At 36.0% G+C, this 19,501-nt stretch overlaps 2 protein-coding genes across 3 annotated transcripts; one reads left to right on the forward strand and one right to left on the reverse strand.

Moving 5' to 3' along the window:
* Window positions 1-615: 615 nt before the first annotated feature.
* txlnbb (taxilin beta b) lies at window positions 616-10,686 on the reverse strand. Of its 2 annotated transcripts, none has more exons than XM_084394050.1 (10): window positions 10,566-10,686; window positions 8,092-8,314; window positions 7,838-7,929; window positions 7,209-7,379; window positions 5,674-5,868; window positions 5,034-5,153; window positions 4,738-4,812; window positions 4,550-4,642; window positions 2,524-2,619; window positions 616-2,335 (listed from the first exon to the last, which is right to left on the reverse strand). In XM_084394050.1, exons 2-10 carry the CDS (start codon window positions 8,297-8,299, stop codon window positions 1,781-1,783), a joined length of 1,605 nt encoding a protein of 534 aa, XP_084250176.1. In that variant the 5' UTR covers window positions 8,300-8,314; window positions 10,566-10,686; the 3' UTR covers window positions 616-1,780. The 2 variants fall into 2 exon arrangements, with proteins under 2 accessions (XP_084250176.1, XP_084250177.1); XM_084394051.1 differs by having other exon boundaries at window positions 8,092-8,311; window positions 10,566-10,681.
* Window positions 10,687-13,454: 2,768 nt separating this feature from the next.
* Window positions 13,455-18,991, forward strand: LOC311281321 (gap junction epsilon-1 protein; the record flags this gene model as incomplete). Its single annotated transcript, XM_084394164.1, has 3 exons — window positions 13,455-13,493; window positions 17,397-17,579; window positions 18,587-18,991. The coding sequence occupies 3 exons, from the start codon at window positions 13,455-13,457 to the stop codon at window positions 18,989-18,991; spliced, it is 627 nt and encodes a 208-aa protein (XP_084250290.1).
* Between the last annotated feature and the right edge of the window lie 510 nt (window positions 18,992-19,501).

Consider the following 19,501-nt stretch of genomic DNA (forward strand, 5'->3'; position numbering starts at 1 on the left):
GCTTGCAAGCACGTACGACGGCCTTACGTAAACATATCACCAGAATGATTGACAATTAGGAGGACCAATAGTCTTGATGATCCACCCGGAAAAATAAAATCCTCCACTATACCTTTAAATTCATCACTTATTTGCGGTATATTTCTTAATTTGATGTAGGTATGACTCGCTTTGGTTTGCCTGAAAATCAGAGGAGTATAAATTTCTCTGACAAAAGTGACAAAATTCTCTATTTCTTCAGGGTGTTTGGAAACTGAATTGTTAACTTGCAAAGCAGAAATGCTTTTCCTTTTAAAATTCCTTTTCTCAAGTGAAAAGAAAAGGCTTGTATTTTTCTCTCCTTCTTCAATCCATCTCGCCCTGGACCTAACGAAGGCACCTGTAACTATTTCCATAAATAACTGGTCTAATTCTAATTGCTAGGTTTTTAACTGATTAATTTCTGTAACAGAGAGATTCTCTTATGTTACTTAACAAGTTGGCTTCTCTATCAGCACTAACCACTTTTTAGGGCCTTAGCTCTATTTATAGCCAGTGATCTAGCTTTAAATTAAAAAAATTCCCAATTAGCACCATGTGACTCAACTCATTTTTTTTAAATATTTCTTTAACTAATCCCTTGATCTGATCATTGAATTTTTTATTTTTTAGCAGAGTATTGTTCAACTTCCAATAACCACGCAAGGTAAATTCAGCTTAATTTCTAAGTGGTCCGAGAATGGAGCATACTGGTGACTGACATCAAACACATAGTATCTGTTGAGAAATCAGAAAAAAGTCTAGATTTAGAGGTTAGAAACTTATTACTCCAAGTAAATTCCTTAACATCTGGGTGATAATAGCGCCATGCATCTGCAATATGGAGATGATCACACAAGGTACATAATGTTATTACTATTAGGAGGAAATCTGTCAGCTGAATTATCTAAAACAACATTAAAATCTCCAGCAATAATAATAAACGCCTGTTGATATTTATTTTTTAAAGCTTCAATTTTCCCCTGTAATGATGAAATAAGACACTTGTTGGCAGAACTTAAATTGTGGCCATAAATATTACATATTATAAAAGTAGCATTATCAAGTTTAGTGACAAGAATAACCCATCTTCCTATAGAAACCAAAGACTCAACAATATCTCCTTTAAACTTGTTGATCAAAATGAGAACACCAGCGGAGTGATTAGATCCATGACTAAAGTGAACCTCATCACCCCATTGTGATTTCCAAAAACGAACATCACTCTCACAGGAATGAGCTTCTTGTAAGAGTATTTAGTCAGCATTCGTTCCCTTACAGTATAAGAATAAAGCCTTGCTTTTAGTGAGATCTCTTGACGTCTGCCAAGATGGTGATGGCCCACAGTGAGCTTCAAAAATGCTCTTCAGAAACCTATAGGTGACGCTATGTCCATATTTTTTTACAGTCTATGTGTTAAATATGTGCCAAATGGGCTATGCAGAGAGAGAGAGAAATGCTATATCTAAGTTAATAAAGAGCCAATAATGATTTAGTATGAAAATGTAATATTATCTTCTCTCTGTCTGTACTTTCCAAAACGTTGCATCAAAGTTTCTCCAAATGAATGCACCATGTCACCGTTTCACAAGTTCAGAGTTGTTAGTCTAACCTCACATCGCTCATGCTGTCTTGAAATACATAATACTACAAGCATGTATGGTGTAATAGTTCAAACATCGAGTTACAAGCATGATGCGCAAAGATGTAGAATAAACTTTATTCGTGAATGTGTGAGAAATTGACATTTGGATTAGTCTGTCTAATCAACCGACTGCATGTCTTTGTCTCTGAGCTCTTGATGTTCTTCAGACAGTGTGTCAGTGAGGGGTTGCATCTCCTCTGTGAAGTTGAGCTCCTCTCCGACCTGTTGCTCACCCTGAGCGTCGTCTAGACTCTCAGCACAGATGTCTGAGTCCTCGCAAGCCTCTGGCGGCATGTGGCGGCGAATGGTGAACGCTGCCTCGATCTCCTGTAGCCGAGCTTTCTCAGCCTTCAGGTTGAAGAGCTCTTTGGTCAGCGGCGTTGCTTCTGCGGGAGACTTACAGATTGGATCAATGGGGGTTTCTGGATCTTGACTGACCACTTCTGTTGAGACTGCCTCTTCCTCTTTAGTTACTGGAACTTCCTCGGTTGCCTCTGTAGCTTTCTCTGTAGTGACGGACGCAGCAGTCACCGCATCGTCGGCTCCGGCCTGTTCGGATCCACTGAGCTTCTGAGACAGTGTTTTCCTCTCGCCTTGAAGCGCTCTACAGAGATTCTCAAGTTTCTGATTCTTCATGCTTAAGAGTTCAATCTCCTTCTCCTTCAGTGCTTTCTGCATGAAACAACCATGATCATATTGATCCATATCTACACTTTCAGCAATACTGAAACATTGTGTCGAGATTCATTCTCTTGATTCTTATTGTACAGCTAGCTGTTTAGTTGCAAACATTAAATATTCAGAGATGGTTCGCTACATTCTACAAAATTGATTTATGATGTATGAACTGAGCAACTTACATCTCCAACCATATCAAGAAGAGCTTTATTGCAGCCATCAAAACGGGATTTCCAGCCAATTGCCTCCTTCTCCAACTTTTTCATCTTCTTTGCCATCTGTAATACAAATCAACATCTTAGCTTAGTGTTATTTTAGTATTAGACGACGTGATTTTGCAGAGTAAGACGCATATTTTGTTGATCCTGGAACAACATTCCTGTCCGGAAATGTAATGCTAATCATACCATATTCTAACCCTTACCCATAAGTTATCCTTAAAATCAGAGAGAAATGATAGGTGAATAACAGTAGAAGCACATAACGTTGCTTGTAACCCTAATCTTCACATAAACTGTAAACTTGTCTCTCAAATCTGATTGGTTGATTGGAATGTTGTTCCAGGATAAACAGAGATGTTAAAGGTCCCATTGCATGGATTATTTTATTATTTTAGAATGTTTCCTGGGGTGCCCTTATAATGTTAGTATGTTTTTTAGATCAAAAGTTGTTATAATTTAGAAATAAAAGGCATATTTCCTAGCCTGATTTTAGCCTCTGATTTGAACGCTCTGTTTGAAGAGGCGTGTCTGCTGTGAGACTTCAGTGTAAACGCTCACTGCTGTGATTGGCTGACATGCTTGCATATGAAATAGCTAGCAATACATGTGGAACTCTCTCGAATACTTTTACTATTACTGCTATCATACGTTTTTACTATTACAGCTATCGGGATAAACGAATCGTGAAAAGTATTTAGATCTATTCCCATCACATAAAAGGTTGCAGTGATGAGCATTGAGCAGATGACAGCCTGTTGTATTGATCATGTGAATGAAGATTTTATCATTGCAACGCAGTTTCTGTACTCTCATTAATGCTTTCACCAATGCAAACATGATGTAAGAGCTTCGTTGTGCAGTGTAACAGCGTCATTGATTTCATAACGAGTTTTGGCAAGTGTCCAGATAAACTCGCGCTGTGTGATTGACAGCTTGGGCGATTGGAAAGGGATTGTTCTTTGATCGCTTTCTGTATATATATTAATATATTAACACAGTTTAAGTAAGATTATTTTCATCCTACTAAGAGAAACGACGAAGTTGATCGTTTAGTCACTGGCTTGATTTACTGATGCATAAACAGTATTGAACGACTTTAAGAGAAAGATTATCTGTCTGAACTTGAACAATTACACAGAAATTCACATAACCTACTGGTTCTTCAGAGGCTCGGATGAAGGAACTAAAAAAATACCTTTGTGTTCATTTGTACATCCAAACACTGAGCAACTGCCATGCTTTGCTCGTTTGCAAGCCATGATGTCCCTCGAGGAAAAACCTCATTAAGTGAAATTTTCATGCAATGGGACCTTTAAGGAGGAACGTGTTGCATTTGGTGAAATCAGGTTCTGCATTTGGACTATCTAATATTTTGAATTGGCATTCATTTTTATATGTTAATTTAAAATTTTGTTGAACTTTTTAGTAATTTTGTCATGTGCCTTTGTTTTGTTTTTTATTAGTTTTATTGTTTTTTAAACATTACTATTTAGGTTTAATCAATTTTATTTCAGGTTTAAGTGCTAGTTTTAGTTCTGTTTTAGATTTTATTCATTTGCAGTTTGTAATTTTAGTGTTTCGACTTAAATGTATTTCTGTTATTTGCCAAGGCAACATAAAAACAAAACTGAGAAAACATTTATTTCATCTAACAAAAAGTTTTTTAATAGTTTTAGTTTTAATTAACAATAAAACCTGAAACTGAGAGACCCCATGCCCCTTAGTAGCTCAAAAACATACTTAATATGATGCATTTTATGTAAAAAGACTGTATAAAATTTCAACAAATTTCAACAAAGCAATTTGATGCATTCAAAAAAAAAAAAAAAAAGATTACATGTACTGTATATTATTTGATTATTGACTAACAGTTAATTGCGATATTTCTACAATATTATTATTTTTTCAATGTTCTTCTTATACGTTGAAAAATAATACTGTATAATTACCACTATAAAGTGACTAGAAATGTGTCAGGGATACACACCTTGTCCATGTCTTGTTTGAAGCTGGCATACACACCACTGCTCTTAGAGACCGTTCCTTGGAATTCATCAAACTTCTCAGAATATACAGCAAGCTAACCGGAAAACAAGTGAGTTATTTTGAGAACAAATATGATTAGAGAAAAAAAAAAAAAAAACTAGAGATGTGTAATATTTGATGAAAATGTACCTGGGCTTTCATATCAGACTCTTGTACTTTCAGATGTTTCACCTGTATTTTGGCCTCTGCAGTCTGCTTCAGTAACTGGAGAATACATATAGATCGGAAGTAGTTAAATAGTCCCAGAAAAAATAGTATATACATATTTCAGGGGTTAAGTTCTTTGCTTAAATTTGTTTAATTTATGGTTTATATTTCTCTGGATTCAAAATAGCAGCAAGATAAATTAGCGTACTGTATTGCAAGATCATTTATGCAATGCAAATTTACTATTTGCAGTTGAGGGCATTCGATATTTTACTCACAAGCTCCTTCTCCAGTTTGTGTTTCTCCTCCGCCTCCTTGAGCATTAAGCTGGCCTTGTTAAGTTTTGTCTCCATTAATTTCTGATGCAGGTCTCGGTGCTTGAACACTTTTTCAAGATTCTGCAAGAAGGCCAAAAACACGATTATACAATTATTCTTAAATTATTCTTATATACTTCCATCCACATTCTACTTAAAGACGTCTAGGTTTGAAACACTTTATTCAGAACAGGGTTATTATATTTAGGCTAACTAAAACTAAAACCATTAAAAAAAACATTCATTGAAATTAAATCTAATTAAACTTATTTTAAACTGTAATAAAAACTACACAGCAAATTTTTTTTTAATGCAAGTTAATGAAAATGACAAAAAATACAAATTTACTATTTAACTAAAATGAAAACAGAAAATATATTCAGGAAAATATTTTGCCGTTGAGATGACCAGGAAAAATGTCCCAATTTCCCTTGTATATCCTTATATTCTTGTCTTATATCCTTATATATATATATATATATATATATATATATATATATACAGTAAACTATAATAGGATCTTAATGATAGTAAAATATCACTGATTGGAATGATATGATCTCAGGTCAAACCAGAGTGACCTCCTGTTGGTTTTCCGTACCGCCTCTCGCTGGTCACATTTTGATATGATGTCCTTGAGTTTCTCAGCCAGCTCGCTGTTCTCCTGGCACAGTTTGTTGTTGCGGCTGCTGTGCTCCTCGATCTGGCCCTGGATGTCCGTCAGCGTGTTCTGGAAATGCGTGGTGATTTCCTTCCTCTTGAGATCATCTTCACGACACCTCTGTAGGGTTTCCTCCTGCACCAAAAGCGTCATCAGACAGATGTGAGTTCTAGTAAAGAAGTGAGTTCTAGTAAAAAAAACCCAGGGGAGTTTCAGAGCATGCAGCAAACAATGAACCAGACTATTTAAATGTTGAGCAAGCAATCTCATTTGCTGCAAGATCGGCAGAGGCCAATCAGCTTGTGTCATATGATGTGATAGCTTGCAAATTGCATGTAAAGGACCACAGCCTGGGCCCTCTAAAGTTTCATGACTGAACTAGATAATAATAATATTAATAATTAATTACATTTATATAATGCTTTTCTCTGCACAAAGCGCTTTACATAGAAGGGGGAATCTCCTCAACCACCTGGATGATGCGACGGCAGCCATATTGCGTCAGAACACCCACCACACACCAGCTTATTGGTGGAGAGGAAACAGAGTGAGAGTAGATATGTAATACAAATGTTCATTCTCAGTTCATGTTAGCCCAGGTCCATTAGAGGTGCTCTAAGCGATGTTGGGTGACGTCACTTCTTGTTGACGTTCGAAGTATTGTCAAACAAAACGGAGGCTAGCTCGACCCTCCCTCCTCCTCATCCCGTCCCCTCCCCCTCCCTTCCGTGCTTTTCCGATGTAAATTCGTGACTTTGCGTGTTCCTTCTCCTTTTTCCCTCTTCTTTGCAATTTGTTCATCGGAACGTCGTCTCTTTGGTCATGTGTCAGCCATATCAAAATTCAAGAGAATATAATTCTAACGTTAGTGATTGTCATTGTCTAGGACATCTCTCCTCTAGCTAACTTCCCTCTTCATGCTTCTCTCTCCTCCACTCGCCACACCCATGTGTACGCGCATTAACCCCCCAACCCCCACCCCTAAATCATTCTTGTCGTTTATTGGCTGGAACACTGTTTGTTATGTTTCGTGGTCCAGGCTGGGCCAGTTTGTTTTTGTTGCCGTTTGTGGAGCCTGGGCTGTCTACAGAGACCGTGTTTTTTTACAGTGTGTTCAGGGGACAGGCAGCTAGCGGATAGTGTGGAGATCTTTGCTGTATGTGACAATGTTTCGGCCTAAAAAACGTGTAGAGCACCTTTAACTAATATTAACAGACACAACTTTTGATTTTAACAATGTATTAGTAAATGTTGAAATTAACATTAACTGTGATTTGATAAATGCTTTAGAAATACTTTCATATAACAAATATAGTTAACTAATGGTTAAACCTGTTACCACTTTATGACACACTTTTTTCTTTTTATTATTGTCGAGCATGTTTTGATTTGTGCTCATTAGTAGATATCAGTGTTTAAAGCAATACAAGATGTTTTCACACTATCATATCCACGAGATTGGATGATATTGGCACCTTTAACGTCTTGTTGTGTCTTTGCAGCTCCCTGCACAGGCCCTCTAGTTTACTGCGGGCCAGAACAGCTCGGCTGTGTTCACTCTGGAGCTGATCCTTCTCCTTCAGCACCTGGAGAAGTTTCTTCTGCAGGACCTTCATTTGTTTCTGGTCTGAACGGTGCTCTTCCAGCTGCAAGTAATTTGCACAAACAATGTTGTTATGATCTCTTTTGTTTACAGAAATAGAAAAACTGCATATATAGAAAACTATTTGAATATAACAAGCTAAAAATAAAAAAATCTTAGAGAATTCATTAAATCATTAATTTTGGACATGTACAATAAAGACAGTCTAATATGGGACAACCCTAAATAAATCTGTACTGAAATCAAATATATTTTATACACGTATGTAAAGCCTGTTTGTTTCTTAATATACTTAAAATGGTTTCACAAAGCTGTGAAAATGAATTAAAAGGGGGCTGATTTTTCCAGATGCATATGTGGATATTTACAGTACCCTTGAAGTCTAAGTTACTTAAGCAGCAGTACACCAGCATGTTAGGAATACATTGTTTTTATTAGGTTTCTTGTTAAAACGTTTTTTTAATGTTTCAAATTCGGAACATTGTTAATGATTGTACTCACCAGTTCTGCATGTTTTTTGATGAGAGCTTCTAGTTTCTGCTCAGGTGTTCCCAGTTTATTCAGGCTTTGCATGAGCAGCATGGCTTCCTTCCCTGTGATTATTGACACAATTTACTTTGGTCACACTGTTTGATTGAGCAAAGGGGAAAAATAAGCAGTATAAAGAGGAAGTACTTGTTTTGACTTATCATTAATCACATTGCCAGTGATTTAAGCCGAGTAACATGTTAAATATCTTGTGATATTTGACTCACCGAGGCCTTTAAGCATCTTCTTCTCCATTTTCTGCTCTTTGGCCTTGCCTGGAACAGCCTCTTCCTCAACATCCTCAGGCTCACCTGGCTGTTCGCTCACCTGATAGTTGTTGATAATGTCCTCCAGCTGCTGACTCAGATCCTCAGTGAGGTCACTGGTCTCATTAGCCTTGCTGTCTCCATTTGTAGGTTGTGAACAGCTCTCCATCCTGATGATATTCTACTATTGAGACAGGGCAGAGTCAGTGAAAGATGATGGGATGAATTTGTTGCTTTTAGATTGAACAATGTAGCCGTTTACAAGGTTTTTATTCAGATTGTTGTTTGTATAAGAATGATTCCTGGTTTAGGAACTACTAAATTATGCAAAATGAAACTTCTTCAAACTATGTTTCATCTTGTGTTTTATTACAAGATTGGATATTACGGTAAAATGTTAAAATGAGGTTTCATTTGTTAGCGTTAACATGAACTAACCACTGACCAACACTTCTACAGCGTTTATTGTTATTATTAGGGGTTCAAGCGCGTAGCTCTGAATAACTGGTAAATAGGTGTTGGAAAATGAGTTAAAGGGATAGTTCACCCAAAAATGAAAATTCTGTCATCGTTTACTCACCCTCAAGTTGTTCCAAACCTGTATGAGTTTCTTTGCTCTGCTGAACACAAAGGAAGATATTTGGAAGAACGTTTGTAATCAACAGATCTCGGTCCCCATTGACTTCCATAGTAGGAAAAAAATATACTATGGTAGTCAATGGGGACCGAGATCTGTTTGGTTACAAACATTCTTCCAAATATCTTCCTTTGTGTTCAGCAGAACAAAGAAACTCATACAGGTTTGCAACAACATGAGGGTGAGTAAACAATGATAGAATTTTCATTTTTGGGTGAACTATCCCTTTAAAGAATGGAAACTTTTATGCCATATGGACACTTTAACTGTTATAAAGGTGAACAACGTTATATATTTCCTATGCAAAGTTACATTTAAATGACTGAAAAATGGTCTGCTGTACATAGAACTTCACAAAATTAGTTGTACATACGCGCCATTCTAAAGAAGCATGCAAACTTTTACAGAGATGGGGCCACAAGTAGAGCAGTTACTGTTAAAAAACATTAAAATTGCCTGTATTGGCTGAAAATAGTCTTTTCCTTCTATGATTTAAGTAGTTACATGCTTGCTAAATAAAACATAATATTTTTTTACGCATGTGCTCAAAGGCTTTAAAACGATTGAACCCCGGTAATTGCTACTTGCAGCTATATTTATTATTATATTTATTGTTATTTACAGGAATGTTTATTTTTGTAATATACATTTTCAAGAACAAAATTTGTATCTGTTAATTAATGCACTGTGAAATAACATTAACAAAAGTTAATAAATGCTTTAAGAATAGGCTTTATTGCTTCCTTTTAGTTCATGGTAGTTAACTAATGTTAACAAATGATACCTTATTGTAAAGTGTTACTGATATTGTTTAATGAGATGAAAATGATTTTTCAGTTTTTGAAGAAAAAAGAAGTGAGTCTACTTTGATTAATACAATTGCTGATTAATTAAATATTGGATTTATATATAACTATATGTATATGTAACTATAATATATAACTGAATAATACTTTTTTGGGGAAAATATATTTTCCCAAATAATGTTTGGAATGATGCTAATGAAATGAAACAGAATGTTTTGTAATAAACAAATAGTATGCTACACATACCAAGTAGTGATTTTTTCTAGGTTGAATTATATAAGGTTGTAGTTCCCTGATTGTATCACTATTCATAAATTATTTAAAAATAAACATACTTTTATACTTTAAAACTAAAGCTTTTTATGTATTGAGAATACATCATCAGATGGGTCAGAAAAGTTCCCTTAAAAAATCTCTTATATGTTTAAAAGTGGAGATTTAAAGTGCACATTAGAGCTTGTGAGATGACTGCTTTGAATTGATTTAATTCTTACTTATTCTAAAGAGCTGTTTAGGGTTGTTTACCCCCTGAAATACAGAGCAACTGTCTGTTTCCCCTGTTTATCTGGTTAAATTTAGCCACTCAGTCCAGGCTGATAACACCCCCTGATTTCACAAGCACATGGCACCTGTTCATGACCTGAAGTCTATTTCAAGAGACCCTTAATATGGTCAACTTGTCTGCTTATTCTTCAGCATGTCAATGTTCAAATGATATGTTGTAAAACTGCATTGCTCATTTAATAAATAAAAGCCTACAATGACCCTTCATGCATTGCAAAGTAGGATTCAACAGACACACACGACCTTTACTCAGAAATTCAGCCCAAAACATGCTGTGTTACACTAAAACATGCTTTTCATGCTCAATACATGTTGAAATATATATTTACTTTTACAGTATGGCAATCAAACATCCAGTCAAACCAATTCACATTTAAAAAACTATGATAGCAGTGCATGAGACAATAAAGACGTGAGGACACACTTACCAGCAGGAGCAGTGAGAGAGTGAGTGGAGCAGAGCCGAGCCGAGTCGCTGTCAGGACAAACACAGCAGCTGCGTGAGACCTCAAAATAATCACAGTGCTCACACTGAACACACAACACACTGAGCCCATGCTGAGATTCCAATCATGTTCTGCAATGTATGTCAAATTCAAATCATGTTCGTCTAGAGTATAGGTTAAGAATATCTGTGGCTTTTTGTCAACCACTGTTTGATTGTTGTGAAATCTGTAGATATGCAGGACGAAGCCGAAAATGTTTCAATACAAATCAAAGCATTTTAAAATGTTATTAAATTATCATTTGAAATTGTGAATTTCACAGGAAATTTCATAAAGTCCAGGTCTATTTTAGGCCTACATATGTCTACTTTTGTTGTTGCTTTTTGCATTTTGAGGTTAGTTTAATGATTTTTATTATTGTAATGCAAAAAAAAAAAAAATGTCATGACATGGATGTGGAAAAAGCATTATAATATTTCCAGAATGGCTGTTTTCGTGGTAGCGGATTCGATTTATGCTGATTTACATTTTAAAATGATATTATAATTTGAAATTGTGAAGCTCATTAAATCTCAAGAACATGACCAGGTGATATTTCACCCCACCCAAAATTTTAGGACTATTTTTATTGTTGTTGTTGTTGTTATTGTTTCAGTGTGAGATTAATGACAATTAAACATATTTTCACACCATTTTTCATTACTGTCATGCAAAAAAAAATCTCATGACTTGGATGTGGGGGAAAACCCTCATTATAATATTATTTTAAAAAATTATAATTATTATTCAGCATGGTATTTTTTTGCTTCAATTTATGCTGATTTAAGTTTAAAAATTATATTAAAGTGCCCCTATTATGCTGTTTTAAAGGTTCCTAAATTTGTTTTGTTTCTCCAACTACAATAGGTTTACAAGCATCCAATATAAAAAAAAGAAAAACACTTTAATTTTCTCATAATATACATGCACATCACATTTCTCAAAGAGAAAATGGTTCATTCAAAGATTCAGTTTCTAAATCCCTCCTTTTGAGAGCCTCCTCTGCTCTGATTGGTCAGACGGCCCAGTCTGTTTTTTCAGCTCCTGAGATTTCCACAGTGCTTGATACACAGACACAGTAATATGAAAAAAAAATTCCATATCAATTCCAGCCTATCGAGTCCTTATCCTTATGAAGTGCAGTGAAGTATTTGCAGAGCTGGAAACAGTGTCTTCTCAACATGTTGACAACACAAACCAAACTCTTTTGTTTGAGGGTCAAAGTAGACTTTGTTTGCGGATGCCGTTGAAGACCATAGGCTGGCATTATGCAAATGTATTACATTGTTACATAGGTTTGTAACAGAGACTTGAATGGCTGATAACTCGTTTCGGCAGTTCAAAATTGATTCTTTCTTTTAGGGAGCAATAACTTTATTTTCATGCACTTTGGACCTTTTACATTCACAAACAGCTATTTTACACACTACATTAAAGGTAATACTCAAAAATGCATAATAGGGGCACTTCAATCATATTGTGAATCTCATGAAACATCAAAAACATGTCCAGGTCCTATTTCACTACAAAAATAAATAAAAAGTAAAATAAAAAAAAGCTTATCTTAGGACTTTTTTTTCCTTCCAGTGTGAGATTAGTTTTCCGATTAACGACTAATTATATTTTCTCTACATTTTTCGTTTGTTCACACACAAAACAAATTCTCATGACTTTAATGTGGAAATATATAATATTTAAATTGTATAAAAAGTATTTGTGCAGCATGCATTTGTGGTATGCCTTCAATTTATGTTGATTTAAATTTTAAAAAGATTAGTACTGTGCTTAATTATGAAGAAAATAATGTAACAATGCAAACCTTTAAAAATTGTAAAAGAAAAAAAATTTTTTTTAAAACTTACATTTTAAAAACAATGTATGTTATGCATTTAAGATATTTTCCAAAAATAATTTGGAAAGTGTGCATCCACAGTTAACATATAACTCCAAACCCACCTTTAAAAGCTCTTCATTATTCAGAGTACTGCTTTACTCTGAGCAGCTCAGATATTCTGCCCAAGCCTCCATTCATCTCAGTGAGTGAAAAGAGTCTAAAGTGCCATGTTATCAGGATGGGATTGCCCAGATCGCCAATGGAAGCCAAATGGGTAAATGTTGACAGCTGGTTTTGACATTCTTTTCATTAGTGACTTGATAAACTTTGATATGTGACAGCGCTGGGAAAGGCATTCAAGAGAAGTATTTCCCATGAGTCTTGCTTTATGCCTGAATAAATGAGGAGGACAAACTCTCCACTTGGGCTCAGTCTGGTAAGCTTATACAAAATATAATCAAATTCAATTTATATATATAGGCCTATATATTTTTTTTTTTGCTTTGTTCATTTTAGTGACAGTGTTTCCATTGATCTTGAAAATGCAAAGATGACTGTATATAGATTTACATGCATACAACATCCAAAGTAGCATAAGTGATATAATAAAAACATTTACATTGTTTTGAAAACATCAGCTGTTGCATTTGTTTTATTGCCATGTCTTGGTTTCTTTAATTTTTCTTTGTCTTACACTTTTTGTCAGCTGCTCCCCCATTATGCCTCAAAAGGCCTGTTTTTTTCTGCTGACGTAGTTGAATGGGGATTATGTGAGGAGCACATGTTCAGTTCTTTTGTTTTTGCCTTTTTGTTGTCTTTTTGTACCTCATGGGTAAATCGATGAAGGTAGAGCAGATGAAAGGGAAAATGCATTGACCGGAGCTGCACAGGTCAACAGGAACAGCAGCGTTTGAGCTGGAGCTCAGCAGAAGGCAACAGGTCTGAAATGAGGGCAAAGCATTACAGAATATTTGAACTTAAAGAAAAAAGACATTATCATGTCCTTAAACTACATCAAGAACTTCTACGAGGGATGCGTAAGTAAGACAGAACTAATGTGTGCTGGTGATGTTTTTATTTGCATTCTTCCTGATGTTTTATTATTTTTTTGTTGCAAAATTTCTCTGCATTGATTATATTCCGTTTTAATGGGTGCTTTTAATTTATTTTAATAAATTAGTGACAGCCTTGCTAAGAGATTTTGTGTGTGTTTGTGTGTGTGAATTTTGAGTAAACATTTAATTTCAGCAGTTTGTTTGTCTCAATTTTTGTACATATTTGTTTGAGGTCTTCTTTACTTTCAGAGTTACTTTGTCTTGTAATTCAGTACAGCCACCTTTATATGGACACTTGTTTGATGAATCCGAACATAGTATTTACCAGAACACTAAATAAAGAGCGTTTATATGTCACAAAAGGGATATACATACAGTGGGTACGGAAAGTATTCAGACCCCCTTACATTTTTCACTCTTTGTTATATTACAGCCATTTGCTAAAATCATTTAAGTTCTTTTTTTTTTCCTCATTATTGTACACACAGCACCCCACATTGACAGAAAAACACAGAATTGTTGACATTTTTGCACATTTATTAAAAAAGAAAAACTGAAATATCACATGGTCCTAAGTATTCAGACCCTTTGCTCAGTATTTAGTAGAAGCATCCTTTTGATCTAATACAGCCATGAGAATTTTTGGGAAAGATGCAACAAGTTTTTCACACCTGGATTTGGGTATCCTCTGCCATTCCTCCTTGCAGATCCTCTCCAGTTCTGTCAGGTTGGATGGTAAACGTTGGTGGACAGCCATTTTCAGGTCTCTCCAGAGATGCTCAATTGGGTTTTCAGGGCTCTGGCTGGGCCATTCAAGAACAGTCACAGAGTTGTTGTGAAGCCACTCCTTCGTTATTTTAGCTGTGCTTAGGGTCATTGTCTTGTTGGAAGGTGAACCTTCGGCTCAGTCTGAGGTCCAGAGCACTCTGGATAAGGTTTTCGTCCAGGATATCCCTGTACTTGGCCGCATTCATCTTTCCCTCGATTGCAATCAGTCGTCCTGTCCCTGCAGCTGAAAAACACCCCCACAGCATGATGCTGCCACCACCATGCTTCACTGTTGAGACTGTATTGGACAGGTGATGAGCCGTGCCTGGTTTTCTCCACACATACCGCTTAGAATTAAGGCCAAAAAGTTCTATCTTGGTCTCATCAGACCAGAGAATCTTATTTATCACCATCTGGGAGTCCTTCAGGTGTGCTTTCATGTGTCTTGCACTGAGGAGAGGCTTCCGTCGGGCCACTCTGCCATTAAGCCCTGACTGGTGGATGACTGCAGTGATGGTTGACTTACTACAACTTTCTCCCATCTCCCGACTGCATCTCTGGAGCTCAGCCACAGGGATCTTTGGGTTCTTCTTTACCTCTCTCACCAAGGCTCTTCTCCCCCGATAGCTCAGTTTGGCCGGTCGGCCAGCTCTAGGAAGGGTTCTGGTCGTCCCAAACGTCTTCCATTTAAGGATTATGGAGGCCACTGTGCTCTTAGGAACATTAAGTGCAGCAGAAATGTTTTTGTAACCTTGGCCAGATCTGTGCCTTGCCACAATTCTGTCTCTGAGCTCTTCAGGCAGTTCCTTTGACCTCATGATTCTCATTTACTCTGACATGCACTGTGAGCTGTAAGGTCTTATATAGACAGGTGTGTGGCTTTCCTAATCAAGTCCAATCAGTATAATAAAACACAGCTGTACTCAAATGAAGGTGTAGAACCATCTCAAGGATGATCAGAAGAAATGGACAGCACCTGAGTTAAATATATGAGTGTCACAGCAAAGGGTCTGAATACTTAGGATCATGTGATATTTCAGTTTTTCTTTTTTAATAAATGTGCAAAAATGTCAACAATTTTGTGTTTTTCTGTCAATATGGCCTGTACAATAATGAGGAAAAAAAATTACCTTAAATGATTTTAGCAAAAGGCTGCAATATAACAAAGAGTCAAAAATTTAAGGGGGTCTGAATACTTTCCGTACCCACTGTATGCTTCAGAAGGGGTAGTTCACTCAAAAATGAAAATTCTGTCATTATTTCTCACCCTCATGTCATTCCAAACCTGTAAGACTTTCGTTCATCTTCGAAACACAAATTAAGTTATTTTTAATGAAATCTGAGAGCTTTGTCCCTTCACTGACAGCTACACAACTACCACTTTGAAAAAGTTCATAAAGAGATCGTAAAACTAATCCATATGAATTGAGCTGGTTTAGTCCAAAATTTCATTTAGCTATGAAACAGTTTAATGAGCAAGCTTTGGTGAGAACTAAACAAATATTTATTTACTACAGAAGTCATTTTCTGAGGATGGCGTCCTCGTAAACTGACCAACAACCGCAACTTTTAGACGCCATCTTCCTTTTTCTAGCTTAACTGTCTCTGAATGGAAAGCGCACATGATTGTGGGAAGTCAAAGGCAGTGAAGGACACATCTATGTTGCCTTCAAAAATCCATCAGATGAAGGAGACAGGAAGTAAAGCTAACATTGGATTCCGACGTGCCTTGATGACTTCCTACCGTGGAATGCTTCTTCTGAAGGCAACATTTTTACATTTTCTGAAGCCCAAACGTGCTGCGTAACAAGAGAATGAACCTCATTGGTTCTTAGAGAAGCTCAAACATGCTGCGTAACAAGAGAATGAAACTCATTGGTTCTTACAGAAGCTCAAACGTGATGCGTAACACGAGAATGAACCTCATTGGTTCTTACAGAAGCTCAAACGTGCTGTGTAACACATGAATGAACCTCATTGGTTCTTGTGGAAGCTCAAATGTGCTGCGTAACATGAGAACGAACGTCATTGGTTCTTGCTGAAGCTCAAACGTGCTGCGTAACACAAGAATGAACCTCATTGGTTCTTGCTGAAGCTCAAACATGCTGCGTAACACAAGAATGAACCTCATTGGTTCTTGTGGAAGCTCAAACGTGCTGCGTAAAAAATTAATGAACCTCATTAGTTCTTATAGAAGCTCAAACGTGCTGCATAACAAGATAATGAACTTCATTGGTTCTTACAGAAGCTCAAACGTGCTGCATAACAAGATAATGAACTTCATTGGTTCTTACAGAAGCTCAAACGTGCTGCATAACAAGAGAATGAACCACATTGGTTCTTACAGAAGCTCAAACGTGCTGCGTAACATGAGAATGAATCTCATTGGTTCTTACAGAAGCTCAAACGTGCTGCGTAACATGAGAATGAACCACATTGGTTCTTACAGAAGCTCAAACATGCTGCCTAACATGAGAATGAACCACATTGGTTCTTACAGAAGCTCAAATATGCTGCGTAACACGAGAATGAACCTCATTGGTTCTTACAGAAGCTCAAACGTGATGCGTAACATGAGAATGAACATCATTGGTTCTTGTGGAAGCTCAAACATGCTGCGTAACACGGGAATGAACCTCATTGGTTCTTGTGGAAGCTCAAACATGCTGCGTAACACGGGAATGAACCTCATTGGTACTTGTGGAAGCTCAAACATGCTGCGTAACACGGGAATGAACCTCATTGGTTCTTGTGGAAGCTCAAACATGCTGCGTAACACGGGAATGAACCTCATTGGTACTTGTGGAAGCTCAAATGTGCTGCGTAACACGGGAATGAACCTCATTGGTACTTGTGGAAGCTCAAACATGCTGCGTAACACGGGAATGAACCTCATTGGTTCTTGTGGAAGCTCAAACATGCTGCGTAACACGGGAATGAACCTCATTGGTACTTGTGGAAGCTCAAATGTGCTGCGTCAACAACAGCATCAGCTTTTTTTGTGCGTCATTGCGCCATTTCTACATCATTGCACATGCGCAAAATTTTCCATAAAACCAATTGTAATCAGAATATGCTGCTCCATGTAAACGCACCTATACTGTTTTCATTTTGTAGCTCCGGCCTCCAACTGTGATTGGTCAATTCCACACCCTTTTTTTTGGCTCCATCCGCATGTTCTTCCTGGGTGTTCTGGGATTTGCGGTTTATGGGAATGAGGCCCTTCACTTCAGCTGTGACCCCGAAAGAAGGGAGCTCAACCTCTTCTGTTACAATCAGTTCAGACCTGTAACACCCCAGGTAAAGTTTAAAGGTCATTTTTAAGATAAAAATGAAAGTCTGAAGATGGAATGTATCTCAATTATTTATCAAAAGTCCAGTTATAAAAAGGTTGAACAGTGTTCTCAGGACAACAGTATTTTACATAAATTTCAGGTGCAGTTTAACATTTGTAATTGTATTATTCATACTCTCTGTTGGCCCAAACTATTTGTAGGTTACCTTATCCATTTTTGTTTTTCATTACTTTTGTTCTGCATTATCATTTTTATTGTTTTATTTTATTTGAAACTAAATGCTAAAAAGCGATTGAGACATTATTGGGGCATTTTATTTATTTATTTTGTACACTTCCAGTCAAAAGTCTGTATAATTAATAGTTCCTGTGATGAGAAAGGTGAATTAATTGTGAAACCAGTGGTGCTTGCTTAATATTTTTGTGTAAATGTGATACACTACCATTTAAAGTTTGGGCTACGTAAAATTAAAAAATAAATCAATCAAAGAAAGAAATGAATAATTTTACTTAGCAAGGATGCATTAAATCAATGAAAAGTGACAGTAAATACATTTATAATTTTACAAAAAAAAAAAAAAAATTTCAAATAAATGCTGTTCTTTTGATTTGTCTATTTATCAAATAATTTTTATTTATTATTTACTTATTTATGTATTTATTTATTCTTTGCAGTCAAAAATGTAAGCTTACAAAATAGAAATATTCATTGGAGAAAATGTGACAACTAGCCCCAATCTATGCATCATCACACTGTAAAAAAAAAAGAAAGAACAAAGATCTGTGTAATTTTAACTGTAAAATATTGTAAAAAAAAAAAAAAAAAAACTGTTAATAGATTACCAGTAAGTTTTATACTCTGAAATGTCCAGGTTGTTTGGTAAATATGTTTACATTTTTACTGTATTTTTTTTACAGAATTATTCTGACAACCACAGCTGCCAGGATTTTTTTGCAAACAATGGGAACTTTATTTTAAAGTACAATTAAGTTATGCTTTTTTTTTTTTCAGGTGTTTTGGGCCCTGCAGCTAGTGACGGTTCTTGTTCCAGGGGCCGTGTTTCATCTGTATGCCGCATATAAAAACATAGATCAAGAGGATATTCTGGAACGATCAACATACACAGTGTTCTACATCATTTCTGTACTGTTACGAATCGTCCTGGAGATGGCAGCATTCTGGCTCCAGAGTCGTCTCTTTGGATTCCTGGTTCATTCGCTGTACTTCTGTGACGCCAGTTCACTAGAGAAGACATTAAACTTCACCAAGTGTATGGTACCAGAGCACTTTGAAAAGACCATCTTCCTCAGCGCAATGTACATTTTCACCATTATCACCCTGATTCTGTGTATGGCTGAGATTTTTGAAATCCTCTGCAGAAGGTTGGGCTATTTAACAAATCAATTACAATCGTAAACTTGAAAATAACAAACAAAAGAATGCAAATTGAAAAGATAATTTTCACATCATCAAACTGCATGATTGCATGGCATCCATCCAGGTGTTTACATTATTCTCTACCTCACTGTCAATAAAACACTGTGAGACGCAGAAATAACTGTTTGTAAATATTTTGCACTATAATAATCTACTCATTTTACGTATTCTCTAACATAATCACTGCGTAATGCTGACTGTTATTTCTTTTAATACTTTTGTCATTAAACTTCATTGTATTATGTATTATTGTAGATGTATGTGTCATTGCAAACATTAAATCTCATTAATCACTCATGACCACATATGGAGTCTTAAATTCATTAGAAAATTCCCAATTAAATTTTTTACTGAAATTAATATATAATTTGCTATAAAAAAAAAAGTTAACATTAGTTATCATTAGTTAACATAAGCTAATAATGAACAATACTTATACAGCATTTATTATTCTTAGTTATTGTTGATTTAAACATTTACTAATACATT

The sequence above is a fragment of the Rutilus rutilus genome, assembly GCF_951802725.1.
Source record: "Rutilus rutilus genome assembly, chromosome: 21".
In the NCBI taxonomy this organism is placed as follows: domain Eukaryota; kingdom Metazoa; phylum Chordata; class Actinopteri; order Cypriniformes; family Leuciscidae; genus Rutilus; species Rutilus rutilus.

Bases quoted from the DNA above. Each gene is read 5' to 3' on its own strand.
- txlnbb (XM_084394050.1), bottom strand. From the start codon at position 8,299: ATGGAGAGCTGTTCACAACCTACAAATGGAGACAGCAAGGCTAATGAG. The intron at 7,380-7,837 runs GTGAGTACAATC...AATTACTTGCAG, and splicing joins TCAAAAAACATGCAGAACTG to CTGGAAGAGCACCGTTCAGA. The intron at 4,813-5,033 runs GTGAGTAAAATA...TGTATTCTCCAG, and splicing joins ACAAACTGGAGAAGGAGCTT to TTACTGAAGCAGACTGCAGA.